The 16,666-nt window shown below is 42.2% G+C and overlaps 1 protein-coding gene across 4 annotated transcripts in view; it reads right to left on the bottom strand.

Moving 5' to 3' along the window:
* myo3a (myosin IIIA) overlaps window positions 1-16,666 on the bottom strand; it is a 444,520-nt gene that overhangs the window by 70,290 nt on the left and 357,564 nt on the right. For all 4 annotated transcript variants that reach the window (XM_072575981.1, XM_072575982.1, XM_072575984.1 and 1 more), the window contains one exon: window positions 1,397-1,503. In XM_072575981.1, the coding sequence (XP_072432082.1) occupies window positions 1,397-1,503 (107 nt within the window). The remainder of the gene's footprint in view (window positions 1-1,396; window positions 1,504-16,666) is intronic.

The raw sequence follows: 16,666 nt of genomic DNA, 5'->3' as shown, positions 1-16,666 counted from the left end.
CATTTATTTCTCCACCCCCCTCAGCTCCCAGCCTCATTCCTGATGAAGGGCTTTTGCCCGGAACGTCGATTTTCCTACTCCTCGGTTGCTGCCTGACCTGCTGTGCTTTTCCAGCACCACACTCTTGACAAATATTTCTCAGCACATTTACTTGCATAGCCATTGGCAACGGCATTCGAGACATGCTCTATGGGTCAAAATGTTTGTGCTACAGTTGGTAAAATTCAATCAAACCTCCTTATGGAACTGTAGATGTCAAAAATAGTATTTCTTTCTTTCTCCCTGTTAGAGTAGTTTGTCCTGCTCAGTGTGAGCCCTGCTCCTTCTCCCTGTAATGCTTAACTTCTGGAGGAATTAATTTGTCCATTGGTTTGGAGTCAGTAAAATGTACTTCACTTCCTTAGACTTTTGAAACTTGGAAGAGCTGTGCAAAGCTGCAGAAATTTGCACAATTACGTCAACAGCCAGAGGGGCGGCATGGTGGCACAGTGTTTAGCACTTCAGCCTAACAGCGACAGAGACCCGGGTTTGATTTCAGCATTGGGCCACTGCCTGTGTGGAGTATGCACATTCTCCCTGTGTCTGCATGGGTTTCCTCTTGGAACTCTGGTTTCCTCCCGCAATCCAAAGATGTGTGGGTCAGATGAATTGACCATGCTAAATTGCCCATAATATTCAGCGGGTGTGTAAGTTAGGGGTAAATGTAGAGGAGTGGGTTAGGGTGGGATACTCTTCAGAGGGTCAGTGTGGACTTGTAGGGCTGAAGGGCCTGTTTCCATGCTGCAAGGATTCTATGAAAGAAATTAACCAAGTAACTTGTAACTATTTGGTAATCTTGTTATGTTGTAAAGATGCTGCTTAATATATGTCCGGTTGTGAGAGATTAAAAGAGGCAGCTGGCTGGAGTGAGAAGCTTCAAAATGGCACAATAACTGATGCCCTGATCAGTTTGTATACTTCTGTTGGACAATAAGTATTCCTCCAGCAAACCCTTTTTCAAAATAACAGTCAGTGCTCTACATCAGAGGTGTGCGCATGTGCTATGTGGAACCTAAGGACATCATTGCATCCAAAAACTGCTTGCTATCATGTCCAATTTTATCCCCATTGAACTAGATCATTATGTGATGAATGAAAGAGGATGAAAAGGAGCTTTCATTAAGGGTTTCTCACTACAGTGGGGAGAATTAAAACACAATGTAAAAGGGATTTATAAATATACGAAAAGTAACACTTGAATTGCAAGTATATGAAAAGGATAAAGGAAAAGAGCAGAAAATGAGCAGTCAAGTTAAGAAGTTCCAGGTGAACAGATAGCACCAGCAGGACATATACTGGATTACATTTCTATAAAATAGTTACATTAAACATGACAGGATGTGCTGATGTGACTTACATGGATGAGGTTGTAATAGGTGCTGTCTTCAGGAGTATTCAGTGTCTTTGGTGGTTGTGTTCGTCTGGGGGTTCTTTGTTGCTTCTGATCAGCTCCTCTATTGGGACCTAAAGAAGGGCAGAGCAGTTAATTTTCCATCACCGCATTCCTCCTCAAAGCTAAATAAATTTCAGAAGTGAAAATGTCCTTTCAAAAACACTTGTTTAAAATTCATTGTAGATAAATTTTAAATTTTGTATCTGATTTTGTACTCAGAGCATTTACTCTTCTCACCAGAGATTTGTCTTTTTTGTGATCTCTCTTGCTCCATTTACCTTACCCTCTGACTGGATCGCTCAAGAACTCTGTTCGCTGTCTCAATCTTTTCTTGTTTCTGCTAGCTCAGTGCCCAACTCCTGATTGAGTCTGGTATCCCATAAGTACATGAAGTGGAACAACAACCCACTTTTTCAAGTGGTCTTGACAAACAAAGACATTTTCAATTGGTCAAGTTGACTCCATATTGATTTTCCAAATTGTTCTTTGATGGTAATGATCAAACATGATAGAGGGTGCCAGATGTACAATGAGAAAATACTGAAACTGATTGTGTTTTTTGGTACCAACACTTACAATAGATTACCAGAAAATAAAATAATTTATCACAGAAGAATTAATAAATAGTTTCATAACACGTGGCTTATTTTCATACTGTGGCTTCCCTGTGCTATCCATTAAGTTCTCATGTGAGTGCAGTGAGGCAAACTCCCCAGCATTTGCCAGTGCTAAACTGTGACAGAAGCAACTTGCAGTGTGAGGCTATTCTACATGACCTTCATCCACAGAGTAAGTAATTGTCTTCTTTTGAATGAATCACATCTTGGAGTTCAGAAAAATGGGAGCTTGACTTACTGAAACGTGTCTGATTCTGAGAGAGTTTGATTGGGGAGATATTGAATGGATGTTACCCCTCTAGAGTCCAGGGTTATTAGAACTAGAGAATATAGTTGCAGAGCAGGAGGTTGCCCATTTAAGATGGAGATGAAAAGGAGTTTCTTCACTCACTGGGATCTTCAGAATTCTCCATCCAAGAGGGCAGTGGAATCTGAGTCATTGAATATATTCAAGACTAAGGCAGACAGATCTATGAGGGAGTCAAGTTTTATGAGAAACAGGGAGGAAACTAGAGGTAAGGCCAAACTGAAGACCACATGGACCAAGACAGTGGATAAGTACCATATTCTCAAGGGTAATTAATAATGTGCATATAATACTGGCCTGGTCTGTAATGTCCATGTCCTGTAAAAGAATATAATAAATGATAGGCCATGATACATCTGAATGCTTCAGCAAGCTTAAGGACTATATGGCCTACTCTTGCCTCTATTTCTAATGTTTTCACGTTTGAGAACAAGAACAAAACTGGGAATAGAAATTGCCAAGCCTGTAGAGTGCAGCTGAGGATAGATCTTGGATGACTGGATGCATTCTCATTTCATTGCTATAGTCTCAACAACATCCACTGCCCAGTACTGGCATTGCTGCGATTGAAAGGATAACTGTCGATCAGATTTCAAGGGCAGGACTTCTTCACAGATTCCACATGCTGAACCACTCTGAATTAATTAAGGCACCTTCCAGTGTAATATCACTCCAGGTCAGGCAGCTTCTGAATTGGTGGGCTCAGGATTGACTTTTCCATTAGGTGTTGGAGAATACCCATAAGATTCATATTATTTTATATTATAGTTGCTTCAATGAAAATGGGTCTACAGAGTTTTTAGGCCCTTTCCATGTCATGTAACTAATATCTCAATAGCCTTATTAGCTTTATCTTCACCTGGTTTCCCTCAGTCATACAGTTTGCACGTCACCCATTTAGTTGTTAAATATGTATTTTTAAAAAATATTTTACAGGCTGCTATAACTTTGACCAGTACAAGTTTTATCTGACTGCATTTGTAAGCCCTAGCTTCCTCATTAGAGTCACTCCTCTTTTCTGTGCTCGGTTTCTCATCGGCTGCTCTAACAGCATTAATTGTTTTCAAATATCACTGCTGACTGTATTTGCTGCCAGTAGAACAGATATAAGAATGCTATGACGGATGATGGTAATTTAAAATCACACTGGTGTAAAATTATTACATGTCTTCATCAGGTTTTGTGTCATCAACTAGCAGCCTTTCAGAGGGGTTGTGGAAGATTGCAATAATACACAAATCCAATTAAGTACAAATTTCCTATTGGGAAAAACATTTTACTCTTACGTTATTTCTAATTGAGTAGAACAGTTAATATACAATTACATTTAATAAAATGCCTTAATATTAATAAAAAGTGGACATTTAGAAACATTACACCTTCTTTTATAAATGAGGACTGTTGGAAATTTTTACTTCATTTTCTTTGTGAAAATCTTGTTTAGGAAGATAAGTAATGATAATGAGATTTTCAAAGGCTGGAGAAAGGAAAATAGTTTTTTTAATCATTTATTCCAGGGATGTGAGGTTCAGTGGTTGGGCCAGCATTTGATGCTCATCCCTAACTGCCGTTGAGTTGGTTGCCGACTGCCTGCTTGAATTGTTACAATCCATTTAGTGTAGGTACACCCACGGTGCTATTATGGAGGGAGTTCCAGGATTTTCATCCAACAAAAGTGAAGGAATAGCAATACCAAGTAGGTTTGGTGAATGACTTTTAGGGAAACTTTCAGGTTCGGCTAATTTTCAAGAAAAAGACACAAAACGAAAAGGTTGAATGATCCAGAAATGAAAATAAAACTTTGAATGTGCTTGTTTTTATCTTTTTTCTTATTTTCGCCTTCAAAATGATTTTGTGACAGGATAGTCTACTGGAATTCATAGGTTCAAAGCTTGTAATTTTTGAGGCAGACCCATAACTGACAAAACTGCAAAAGGAAATGGAAGCTCTGGGTTTTGAGGAAAATGAAGACCGAAACTAAAGTTGCCAATCAGAACATCTGGAGAATTGTAACCAAATGAAACTAGGTAAAAGGACATAGCCATCTGAGCTCAGATGATGGTACAATATAGGCACGCTCAAGACAACCGAGCTTGGAATCAGGATCGCAAACAGACAAATCCACAGTTACTGCTTCTGTTTCAGTTCCTCGAAGATCATATTAATGGATTCACGCCAACAAAATCATCGTAAACAGAGTTGGCAAGGTCCTGCAAATCCTTGCTGTTTTGGGGAAGACCATACCCATGGAGCTTGACATGGTAGTTTGCTGTTATTCTCTGGAAAAAAAAGAGGCACTGGAATTGTTTGTGAGAAAGACAGGCATGTTAAAGGATCTTTGTGATTGTTATTAATGCCAAGTGGAGGGCTGAGTAAATTTGCAAGAACTGCATTAATTGTGTGTCCATCATTTAAGGTGCAATTTATACTTGCCACAAGTTTGCTGTTCATTACTGTTTAAATTTTCTTGATTTTGGGTTTGATTGTTGCAGTAAAAATTTTAAAAAGTGAATTCCTGGCTTTTGAATTTTCCACTAAAGTTGTTTGGAAAATTTAGTTCTTTTAAGCTGTTTGTTTCAAAGGGATCATAACAACACATATAACTGTTTTTGAAGCTTTGTGGGAAGTAAACTGAAGAGAGAGATATCTTGACAAAGCTCTTCATCTTGTGCTCATTAGGAAAAATGCAAGAATTTCAGATTTCAAACAATCACAACAATTTACGCTGTGGGAAGAAAGGTGTCGATTGGACAGCAAGTTAACTTTGAGTAGATGATGTATTGCAATAGGAAAAACAACACTGCTCACCCACCATTAGGCCTGTTCCAGTGGCTTCATGAAAAATAAATGATACATCATATCCCTTTTGGGAGAGCAGCCATCTAGCGCTATCATTTTTCATTTGTCAGTACTTTATGATGTAATTCAAGTCAGTGTACAATTTGCAAACAAATTAAACAAAATTTGTAGCAGTCATTTTATCTATGGAATGCTATGCCCCTTTAATAGAATTTAATTCAAATCTTGGTAACTAGAGGTTGTCTGGCGCTGCCAGAAGAGTAGCAAAATGTAATAGAACAATCACCTGGGATGTCAAAAGAGGTCAGAGTCATGAACACAACCCATTCAGTTCTGAGCCTTAGTAAAAACACAGATGTCCAGACATATTGATGCAGTTTTGGTTCTAATTCAATGGATCACAAACAAGCTGAGAAATTGTCTTCTGTCTCTTTATGGGAACATGTAACAGAGTAGAGGCAGTTCTTTTTTGTTTACAATTTCCACTTCCAGCCATTCAGTCATAAAAACACCATTAGATTTTAGGTTTATATAAAAGACTAAGATTTTTAACTATTGTTTTACTGCATCTATTAAGTTAATGGTTTGTTTTCTAATGGAAGTTGGAAGACTGTTCAGTTGACCAATTATCCTAAAGAATAACATTTGCAGCAATGCAAAGCTCTGGGGCGTATGGAAGTCAGTGAAAGCTAGCTGTGAGATCTGAATGCTTGGCGAACCCCTTAATCTACTGGGCAGGAATGAGACACCAGACTTCATTCAATGAATAAAAGGTAGGGGGAGTTAAGATGCTGTTTTGATGACTATTGTTAAGATTAACATGGTAATTATTTCTGAAGATGATGATATGACCTATGTTATTGATGAAAGATAAATTGAGATCTGGCATCTTATAATTAAAGCCCCTTTTGTAAAGAGGTACTTCTGGTTCTGGGAAAATCCAGATGGCTCTTGTAATAAACAATTGTGTATATTTTCCTGCAGGCTTGCTTATCACTTTGCTCATTGAAGTCAATTAATGATTTGGTTTATTTTAGAAATAGCTTATTGTATACTCAGCTATATATTTTTACTTTATATATGTACAATAATGCTTTAGTTCAGTTGCTAGGGGAGCATTGTTTGGAAGTCTAACTCAGCCCTTACATGTATATTAGCTCCATATGGAGTGTCAATTTTCTCTGTGCTTCGCTGCTGAAAATAGCAACTCTATAACTATCTGTTTCAGAATGTCTCATATTGGTGTAGGTTACACAAGAACTCTTTAATTACACAAATCTTTAGGGCATTGCTCAAATGATGTCAGCATCTGTTTTGCACTATCTTTAGGTTTATAGAGAGGGTTAAAAGGAAAAAAAGCGAGTATAAATTAGATGTCTTGTATCTATTGCAGGACAGTGTAAAGTAGGGGTGTAAGTCACGGTCTCTTGTGACATGGTGAGGATTTTCAACTCTTTGGAATGTATGCTGCTCCAATCTCTTTGCAGTTGCCCCACAGCATCCAGCAGAAGGCCAGGGGTTAGTAGTCAATGCTCCAGACAGATCTATTGATTGGCACAGGATAGGGGTTCAGTTAAACACCATCCTGCAGTGGGAACCCAACATTCACCACATCCACCTCCATTCAACTGCCACCTCCAACTCCATCCCAAAGCGGTGGCCTGGCACCTTTCCCTGGTCGTTATGCAAATTCTTAAAGAGGTTAGTAAGAGAGTGCTTCCACATCGAACTTGCTCCTCCTCTGATGCTGAGGGGTCTCTGCTAGGCCACCCAATTTTAAGAGTGTGTAATTGATAGAGAACCTGTCTCTATGGACATTAAGGAGAACCCTTGTGAAAATCTGAGATTAGTGACCCTCTCTGATTGATCTTCCTCTTCACTGACACTTACATTTCCTGTCCCAAAAATGAATACAAATCATTAAGTGACAATTTCATATCGAATGAAAATGGAGAACAATAGCTGTGATCACTGTCACATTGTCTAACCTAAACAATCTAACCACAATATATGTCACACTTCACCACCTTATTTGCCACCTTATTTGATTTGTGATTTTAAAGGGGGTACCTTAAGTAACAACAGCAGTAACACAAGCTGCTTCAGAGGTAGAGCGGATGGAATCAGAAATTCAGCTCAAAGCAGTGTGACACCATCAACACAGGCCTACAGGCAGAATTTCAGTTCTATTACTTTGGCTGAAATCTTGTTGTTTTCAAAGATTGTGCCTGGAGGTGGCCTTAAAAGTGGGAGGAACTTCTGCTCGGCAGCAGGTTGGGTTTTCCGTGCGATCACATTCTTCTCAGCTCATTACACACATATGCACGGGTAAAACACAACATTTACTGGCCTGGCAGGCAGGAGATTCTGCCCACTCCTTCCTTGCAAGTTAGCGTTATTTGCACCACTATGGCACTGCTTCTCACATACTGGGTTCACATAAACTAAAAAGGAGCTAAAGTATTAAAGTGGTAACCCACTGACTTTCACCATTAATGGGAGATTGTGGATGTCAGAGAGCGTATTGGTAAAATGTTCAGCAGACAAGGATGCTACCATAGAAGATGGCTTCAGAATGAACAGCTTCGCTGGCATCTCAGGTGCTTTAAGGCTAAATGTCAACTGATGCCCTTTGATGACACTGAACCTCTTTTCATTCAGAATCTGTTGACATACAACTTTGCCCATATTACACTCCTCTTATAAAGAACACATACAGACAATCACTTTTCAGGGAACTAACATCTCTCCCTGTAGCTTTAGTACACATGCACCCTTGCTAACGTATCTTAATGCTTCTCTCCCAACATATGTATTAAATATGAATCGATCCTGACCTGAGGCTGCTGACCTCTTTCAGGTGCAGGCCACTGAGCTAGAAAGAGAGCAAGGAGAACTTGCCAGTGAAGGGGAGATTAAGAATCTGCAGCCAACTGGTGTGAAATCCTCCAATCTTCTACTCCCAGCTACACATCAAACATTGGCATCTTCATGAAATCTTAGGAAAGGCAGTGATTCAGAGCACAAATGAATCTTTGTTCTTCTATGCTGTTGGCAAATCCCCTGCACACCCCAGGCAAAAACAAAAGGTCCAGCTCTAAGGCCCATCTCTACGAACCCCTCAACTGGGAAGTGGTTGGTATGAATGCCAGGTCTGAAAAAGCTACCAGTAATAGTTGGATGTGCACAGACTTCAAGCCATGGATGGGTTCATCCACTGGTTTGGTGAAGGAAGTCTGAGGAATCTTGACTTCAAATGCCCCATCCCCTCAAAAGTTGCCATTTTGTTCTGGCAGGGAAGAGGGATGATAGACAGAGATTGCCTTTTTTTATAAAAAAATTAACCTATTTTTCTAACCAACCTGTTCAGAGATGTTATTGGACACCTCTGGACTTGCACCCAGACCTTCTAGTCCAGGGGTATGGACTCTACCACTGTGTCACAAAAGGGCCTTCTCATCTGAGGACATTCCAGGGGTGCCATTCTGCACCATACCCGCTTTGCCAGTGATCCTATCACCTCCATTAAGTCAGGCTGAGGATCTCATGTTTAGAGTACCCTAGTAACATCAAGCCAGATTCCTGAACAGAAAGAAATTCAGTCCCTCAACGTCCAGGTTACTTGTGACCACAGGCTGAGTGCTGCCACTGTCCAGGGAGTTGCTTATTGAAACAAACACGATTCTAAGTGAGAATAAAAACCAAAAGAACTGCTGATGCTGGAAATCAGAAACGAAAACAGAAATTGCTGGAAATGTTCAGCAAGTTCGGCAGCATCTGTGGAGAGAATTCAATATTAACATTTCAGGTTCAGTGATACTTCCACAGAAGAACAATATTCTGTAGGCACTTGACAGTGTAGATGCAGAAACGTTATTTCCCCTAATGACAGAGTCAAGGATGTGAGCCTTTAGTTTCAGAGTAAGGAATCACACATTTAAGACAGAAATGAGGAGGATTTGTTTTCTCTCGGGTGTTAGTGAATCTATGGAACTCTATAGTAGAGCTCTGTTGAGGGCTGGATCTTTAAGTATATTTAAGGCTGTGATAAACAGATTTTTAATGAGTAAGGGAATTAAGCGTTATGAACTTCTGTCTCTTCCCAATTAATAACCCCCTCTTACCAGTACCCCATGAGGGTCAAGCTTTCAAGGAAGGTGATCACGCACATTTGCAGCATCCTTGAACAATACCTTTTTCCCCAATGAAACACAGAGATAGAAGAAAGTGGCTGTGAAAGTGGCCTGTTACCTAACCCTCAGCACCCTGATTCTGTGTCAGAGTTGGCTGATCAGCTTGGTACAAGGTGGGGGATGATGATTAAGTAAAGCTGTAATGTGTGTTGGGGTCTGAGGAGGGCTATGCAGGAGAACACTGGAGTTTGACACTTAGTTGCTATACCAGCCAGCCTTTCCAACCTCCTTAAACCTTTTAGGCACTGTTTCCTTTTGTTATCATCGATTCATAGAATCCCTACAATGTGGAGCAGGTCATTCGGTCCATTGAGTCCACACTGACCCTCCAGAGCGCATCCCAACCAAACCCATCCCCATACCTATCCCTGTAACCCTGCAGTTCCCATTGCTAATCCACCTAGCCTGCACATCCCTGGACACAACGGACAATTTAGCATAGCCAATCCACCATACGTGGACATCTTTGGATTGTAGGAGGAAACCAGAGCACCGGAAGAGACCCACATAGACACGGGGAGAATGTGCAGATACCACACAGACAGTTGCCTGGGGCTGGATTGAACACAGATCCCTGGTGCTGTGAGGCAGCAGTGCGAACCACTGAGCTGCCCAAATTTATTGTAAAGATCATCATTGCTGAGAGAATTCCAGAATTACTGATTTTAATAGTTGTGGGATTTAAACCCATGCCCCCAGAATAATCACTCTAATCTCGTGATATTACCACTACACCACCAGTATTCATGCACTGGCTAATTCAGCAAGCATCTATTGCTTACTCTTCATTACCCTTGAGAAGGGTTCACACTCAGGTTTCATACTGCCTTGGCCATTTCCATCATGTCTATTTGATTTGTGAAGCTAGCTTCTTCCACATACACTGACAAACATCACTTCATTTTAGTGCGTCAGATCCCATAGCTGGACATCTGGGTAAAAGTTGAGACTGGGAGGCTGGGAAGTCTTCTCAGATCTCCTTTACATTTGTGATGCCACAGAAATCAAGGTACAGTTCAGCCATTATGACCCTTTCACTAGAAAGCCTTCCTTTGGCAGATTTTACGTGTCATGTCAGCCACACTCTTATAGACTAATAAACACAGAAATGGGATGCTAATGGCTTGGCTGAGTTAAAGAGCACTTCAGTGCCTCACTGCAATTACAGACAGCTTTCTGGAGTGATACATTTGAGTCTATTCAATTAAATTTATGCCTTTTAACTCTGTTTCTCATTCCATAGCTGCAGTTTGACCTGTTGAGATTTAGAGCATTTTCTGTGTGTTCCAGGGAATAATGAGCATGACAGGATGTGAAATGTTCTCCAGTGCCCCACTCAAATTCAAGTGCTTATTGTGTTTTTTTTAATGAAGAAAACAACTTCTATTTAGTCTATTTTGCCACTTTTTTTTATTTTGGGACATTAAAAAATCCTAAGTGAATACTTTTTTTGTTTCACAAACATTAAAGAACTTTCTATTTTCAAATTCTATCTTTTCTGAAATATCTGATCATTAGATTCAATTAAAAAAATCCCTTTGCCAGAATTCAAAACTCTCTGATGCATTTTTGGCCTCAGCTTCGTAATTTACTTCAAACACATGGCTTTGTATGTACTTTCTACTCTTTCAACTGCTCTGTTGTGCATACCCTATTTCATTAATTCCACAAGTAAACATACAGTCTGGAATTTTCAGGTCTGGTCAGTGTTCTGTTTCTCTCCTATGTTTACCATCCTCCAAAACCTTTTTCCAAATCTATTAATTAACACTGTCAGCTAGATCCAATAACTATTCATCTTTTTCTTGTTGAGATGAGAATAGAATCCCTACAGTATGGGAACAGACTCTTCGGCCCAAAAATTCCACACCAACCCTCCAAGGAATAACCCACCCAGACCCATTCCCCTTGACCTCCTGATACTATGGGCAATTTAGCACGGCCAATTCATCTGATCTGCACATCTTTGGAGTGTGGGAAGAAACCAGAGCACCCAGAAGAAACCCACGCAGACACTGGGAGAATATACAAACTCCACACAGACAGTCACCCTAGGTGGGAACCGAACCCAGGTCCCTGGCACTGTGAGGCAGGAGTGCTAACCACTGAGCCATTGTGCCACCCTCAAGCTTACTGAATTTGATCATTCACTTCAAATCTTTAAAGCAGCTTTGCACATTCTAATTTTGGAAAAAAACAAAGAAAAGTGAAACTTTAGATTTTCATGCCACCTGGAAAATCTTTGCAGAATTGCAGGGGCTATTGTTCAACCTGGAATTCCAACTTATAATTCTGAGGAAGGATCACCAGATCTAAAATATTAATTCTGATTCTCTTCACTGATGCTGCTATACCTGCTGAGCTTTTCCAACAATTTCTGTTTTTGATTTCTATTTATACCTCCACTTCAAGAGAACAATGAATCAAACCTAACACTCTGGACCAAAACTAACTTTTACACCCTAGCACAGGCAGTATGGACCCTCAGAGATACTGGACATTCAACTTCAATCAAAATACATTCACACATACTCTTAACTATCAGGAAGCCAATTGACCTCAAAGGGAACACCAGAAACACAGTAGCAACACAGATTTGAGAGGACATAATGGGGCACACAGTCTGTACAACTGCTAGCCCTGATCTGACCTGAGAGACAGTCAACAATAAACAGCTTCCCCTCAGGTTTCCAGCCCCAACAAGCAGCCTCAGAACCAAGAACCACAGAGGATGAACTGGGAAGCTGATTCAGGCAGCCAAATCAAGAGCATCGACAAACAAAGGACATCTGAAAGGGGGGAAGCCAAACAAGCACTGTTCAAACAAGAGCTTCCAGACATAGGTCTGTTCCAAACCAAGACAATTGACAGCAAGAACCTCAGCAACGAGACACACTTTAAAACTGTTTTTTGCCTCATGGTTTGGAGATGCCGGTGTTGGACTGGGGTGTACAAAGGTAAAAATCACACAACACCAGGTTATAGTCCAACAGATTTAATCCAATTAAACCTGTTGGACTATAACCTGGTGTTGTGTGATTTTTAACTTTTTTCCTCAGTGTGAGATTAAACTCCCAAGATGCCGAAGTTCTAACCTAGCGAGCAGGGAGGGGAAGGCAGGAGGTGTCAGGGCTTTGGGAACCCAAGGGAACGAAGTCTGATTAAGGTTTCTGCGATTAAAGCTGCTGTTTTGGTTCCAATAAGTATTTAATCTGTGTCTAATTTAATAGTGTAGTTAATTAATGTCCTCCATATGCAGCAATTGATAGTGTTAATTTCACTGTTTAGTGCTTTTACCTTAATTTCTTGTATTATTCTCACCTTTTGTATTTAAATAAACACAGAGATTCATTTCACAGTCCCTAAATAAACCCAGTGTCCAGAACCAGGGATTATTTGAACCACCTAAAATCAGCAAATCACTGAGTGTAAACCAGAGCCTTACAGGACCTAAACCCACAAGGTGATAGTCATGGACAAAAGCAAATTACTGCGGATGCTGGAATCTGAAACCAAAAGAGAAAATGCTGGAAAATCTCAGCAGGTCTGGCAGCATCCGTAAGGAGAGAAAAGAGCTGACAATTCAAGTCTAACTGACTTTTTGTGAAAGCGACAAAAAGGGAGAAATAGGGAGGTATTTATACGAGGAGAAAGTGAGGACTGCAGATGCTGGAGATCAGAGCTGAAAATGTGTTGCTGGAAAAGCGCAGCAGGTCAGGTAGCATCCAAGGAGCAGGAGAATCGACGTTTCGGGCATGAGCCCTTCTTCAGGAATGAGGAAAGTGTGCCAAGCAGGCTAAGATAAAAGGTAAGGAGGAGGGACTTGGGGGAGGGACATTGGAAATGCGATAGGTGGAAGGAGGTTAAGGTGAGGGTGATAGGCCGGAGAGGGGGTGGGGGTGGAGAGGTCAGGAAGAATATTGCAGGTTAGAAAGGTGGTGCTGAGTTTGAGGGTTGGGACTGAGACAAGGTGGGGGGAGGGAAATGAGGAAACTGGAGAAATCTGAGTTCATCCCTTGTGGTTGGAGGGTTCCTAGGTGGAAGATGAGGCGCTCTTCCTCCAGCTGCCGTGTTGCTATGGTCTGACGATGGAGGAGTCCAAGGACCTGCATGTCCTTGGTGGAGTGGGTGGGGTAGTTGAAGTGTTGAGCTACGGGGTGGTTAGGTTGGTTGATACGGGTGTCCCATAGGTGTTCTCTGAAACGTTCTGCAAGTAGGCAGCCTGTTTCCCCAATATAGAGGAGGCCACATTGGGTGCAGCGGATGCAATAAATGATGTGTGTGGAGGTGCAGGTGAACTTGTGGCGGATGTGGAAGGATCCCTTGGGGCTTTGGAGGGAAATAAGAGGGGGAGGTGTGGGCGCAAGTTTTGCATTTCTTGCGGTTGCAGGGGAAGGTGCCGGGAGTGGAGGTTGGGTTGGTGGGGGGTGTGGACCTGACGAGGGAGTCACGGAGGGAGTGGTCTTTTCGGAACACTGATAGGGGAGGGGAGGGAAATATATCCTTGGTGGTGGGATCCGTTTGGAGGTGGTGGAAATGACAACAGATGATACGATGTATATGGAGGTTGGTGGGGTGGTAGGTGAGGACCAGTGGGGTTCTGTCCTGGTGGTGATTGGAGGGGCGGGGCTCAAGGACGGAGGAGCGGGAAATGGAGGAGATGCGTTGGAGAGCATCGTCAACTACTTTTGAGTGAAATTGTGGTCTTTGAAGAAAGAGGCCATCTGGGTTGTTCAGTATTGGAACTGGGCCTCCTGGGAGCAGATGTGGCAGAGAAGAAGGAATTGGGAGTATGGGATGGTGTTTTTACAGGGGGCAGGGTGGGAGGAGGTGTAGTCTAGGTAGCTGTGGGAGTCGGTCGGTTTATAGTAAATGTCCGTGTTGAGTCAGTCGCCTGAGATAGAAATGGAGAGGTCTAGGAAGGGGAGGGAGGAGTCTGAGACGGTCCAGATAAATTTGAGGTTGGGGTGGAAGGTGTTAGTAAAGTGGATGAACTGTTCAGCCTCCTCGTGGGAGCACGAGGCAGTGCCGATACAGTCATCGATGTAGTGGAGGAAAAGGTGGTGCCAGTGTAGCTGCGGAAGATGGACTGTTCCACATATCCTACGAAGAGGCAGGCATAGCTGGGGCCCGTGCGGGTGCCCATGGCTACTATTTATGCTAGGCTGAGAGAAGGTGAATCATGATTCCAGAAGTAAAGGTAGCAATAAAGAGGTGATAATGACAGTGCATAGAGAGATTATAGGGAGATTAGGAGCTGTGAATGTCCAAGGTTGAAACCAGTGTGATGTGACAAAATATGTGGGGGCGGAGAGGGGGATGGGTGAAGCAGAGGCTAAATGGAAAACAGAGGAGAAGGGTGGCAAAGAGGGAAGAGGAGAGGAAAAAGGTGATGAGATAATGGGGAGCGAGAGAAAGAGAATCAATCTAGAAATGAGAGGTACAGAACAGTGAAAAAATAAAAAAAGATAAGTAAAATAAATGAAATAAAATTACAGAGCAGAATGAAAACAGAGGGGTCGAGATAGAATAATCATCTGAAGTTGTTAAATTCAATGTTGAGACCAGCAGGCTGTAACGTGCCTAGTCGGAAGATGAGATGCTGTTCCTCCAGTTTGCGTTGGGCTTCACTGGAACATTGCAGCAGACTAAGGACAGACATGTGAACATGGGAGCAGGGTTGTGTGTTGAAGTGGCAAGCCACGGGAAGGTCCAGGACCTGATTGTGTACAGACCGAAGGTGCTCAGCAAAGCGATCACCCAGTCGGTGTTTTGTCTCTCCGATATAGAGGAGACCACATTGGGAGCAACGAATGCAATAGACCAAATTGAAAGAGGTACAAGTGAAACGCTGCTTAATCTGAAATGAGTGTTTGGGGCCTTGGATGGTGAGCATGGAAGAGGTAAAGGGACAGGTGTTGCACCTTCTGCAATTGCATGGGAAGGTGCCGTGTGTGATGGGAGAGGTGTTCGGTGTGATGGAGGAGTGGACTAGGTTGTCCCGGAGGGAACAATCTCTGTGGAATGCAGACAGACGGAAGGAAGGGAAGATGTGTTTAGTGGTGGCGTTGTGGCGAAAATGGCGGAGGATTATTCTTTGCTTGTGAAGGCTGGTGGGGTGAAAGGTGGGAACAAGAGGGACCCTATCCTTGTTCTGGGAGGGGAGGGAGGCGGTGAGGGTCATGGCGTGGGAGATGGACCGCACACTGTCGAGAGACCTGTCAATTACTGTCAAGCCACGGTTGGAGAAGAAGGAGCACATATTGAGAGCACCACTTTGGAAGGTGGCTTCATCGGAACAAATGCAGCGGAGGTGAAGAGGCTGAGAGAAAGGGATAGAGTCCTTACAGGACGTAGGGTGAGAAGAGCTGTAGTCCAGATAGCTGTGGGAGTCAGTGGGCTTGTAATGGATATTAGTGGATAGACTGTTGCCGGAAATGGAGACTGAAAGGTCAAGGAAAGGAAGGCAAGTGTTGGAGATGGACCAGGTGAAGGTGATGGAGGAGTGGAAACTGGAAGCGAAGTTTCTGAAGTTTTCAAGGTCAGGACAAGAGCATGAAGCAGCACTGAAATAGTCATCAATGTACCAATAAAGCAGTTGTGGGAGGGGACCCGGGTAGGCCTGGAACAAGAAATGTTCCACATACCCCATGAAAAGGCAGGCATAGCTAGGACCCATGCAGGTACCCATTGCTACACTTTTGATTTGGAGAAAATGGGATGAGTTGAAGGAGAAGTTGTTGGGAGAGAGCACAAGTTCCCCCTTTGCTACCCTTCTCTCCTGTTTTCCATTTTGCCTTTGCTTCAACCATCCCCCCCACCCCCCACATATTCTGTCACATAGCACTGGCTTCAGCCTTGGTCATTCACAGCTCCTAATCTCCCTATAATCTCTCTATGCACTGTTATTATTGCTATCTTTGCTTCTGGAGCCATGACTCACCTTCTCTCAGCCTAGTATAAATACCTCCCTATTTCTCCCTTTTTTTAGCTTTGACAAAATGTCAGCTCTTTTCTCTCCTTACAGATGCTGCCAGACCTGCTGAGGTGATAGTCATGAATTGATTGAGTCGATATAAATGCTCTTGAAGAATAAGATCTGTTTAAATGTCATGATCCGAAGTTATTTGAAATGTCATGCTTTTCAAATGTGAAAAAAGGACTGGAACTGTCAGGGAGAGCTAAGGAAAGTCTGTTAGGCTGCTTTGATTGGCAAGTTAGATGTAAACATGACCTTCTGATGCATAGTTGCAATCAAGTCTTTGTTGACATGTCCCAGGAACTATTATAATGTAACCGTGTTTATATCTTAAAGGTT

This window comes from Chiloscyllium punctatum, chromosome 8, assembly GCF_047496795.1.
Source record: "Chiloscyllium punctatum isolate Juve2018m chromosome 8, sChiPun1.3, whole genome shotgun sequence".
In the NCBI taxonomy this organism is placed as follows: Eukaryota; Metazoa; Chordata; class Chondrichthyes; order Orectolobiformes; family Hemiscylliidae; genus Chiloscyllium; species Chiloscyllium punctatum.
The sequence above is the reverse complement of the archived record's forward strand: the minus strand, read 5'-3'. Positions and strand labels throughout refer to the sequence as shown.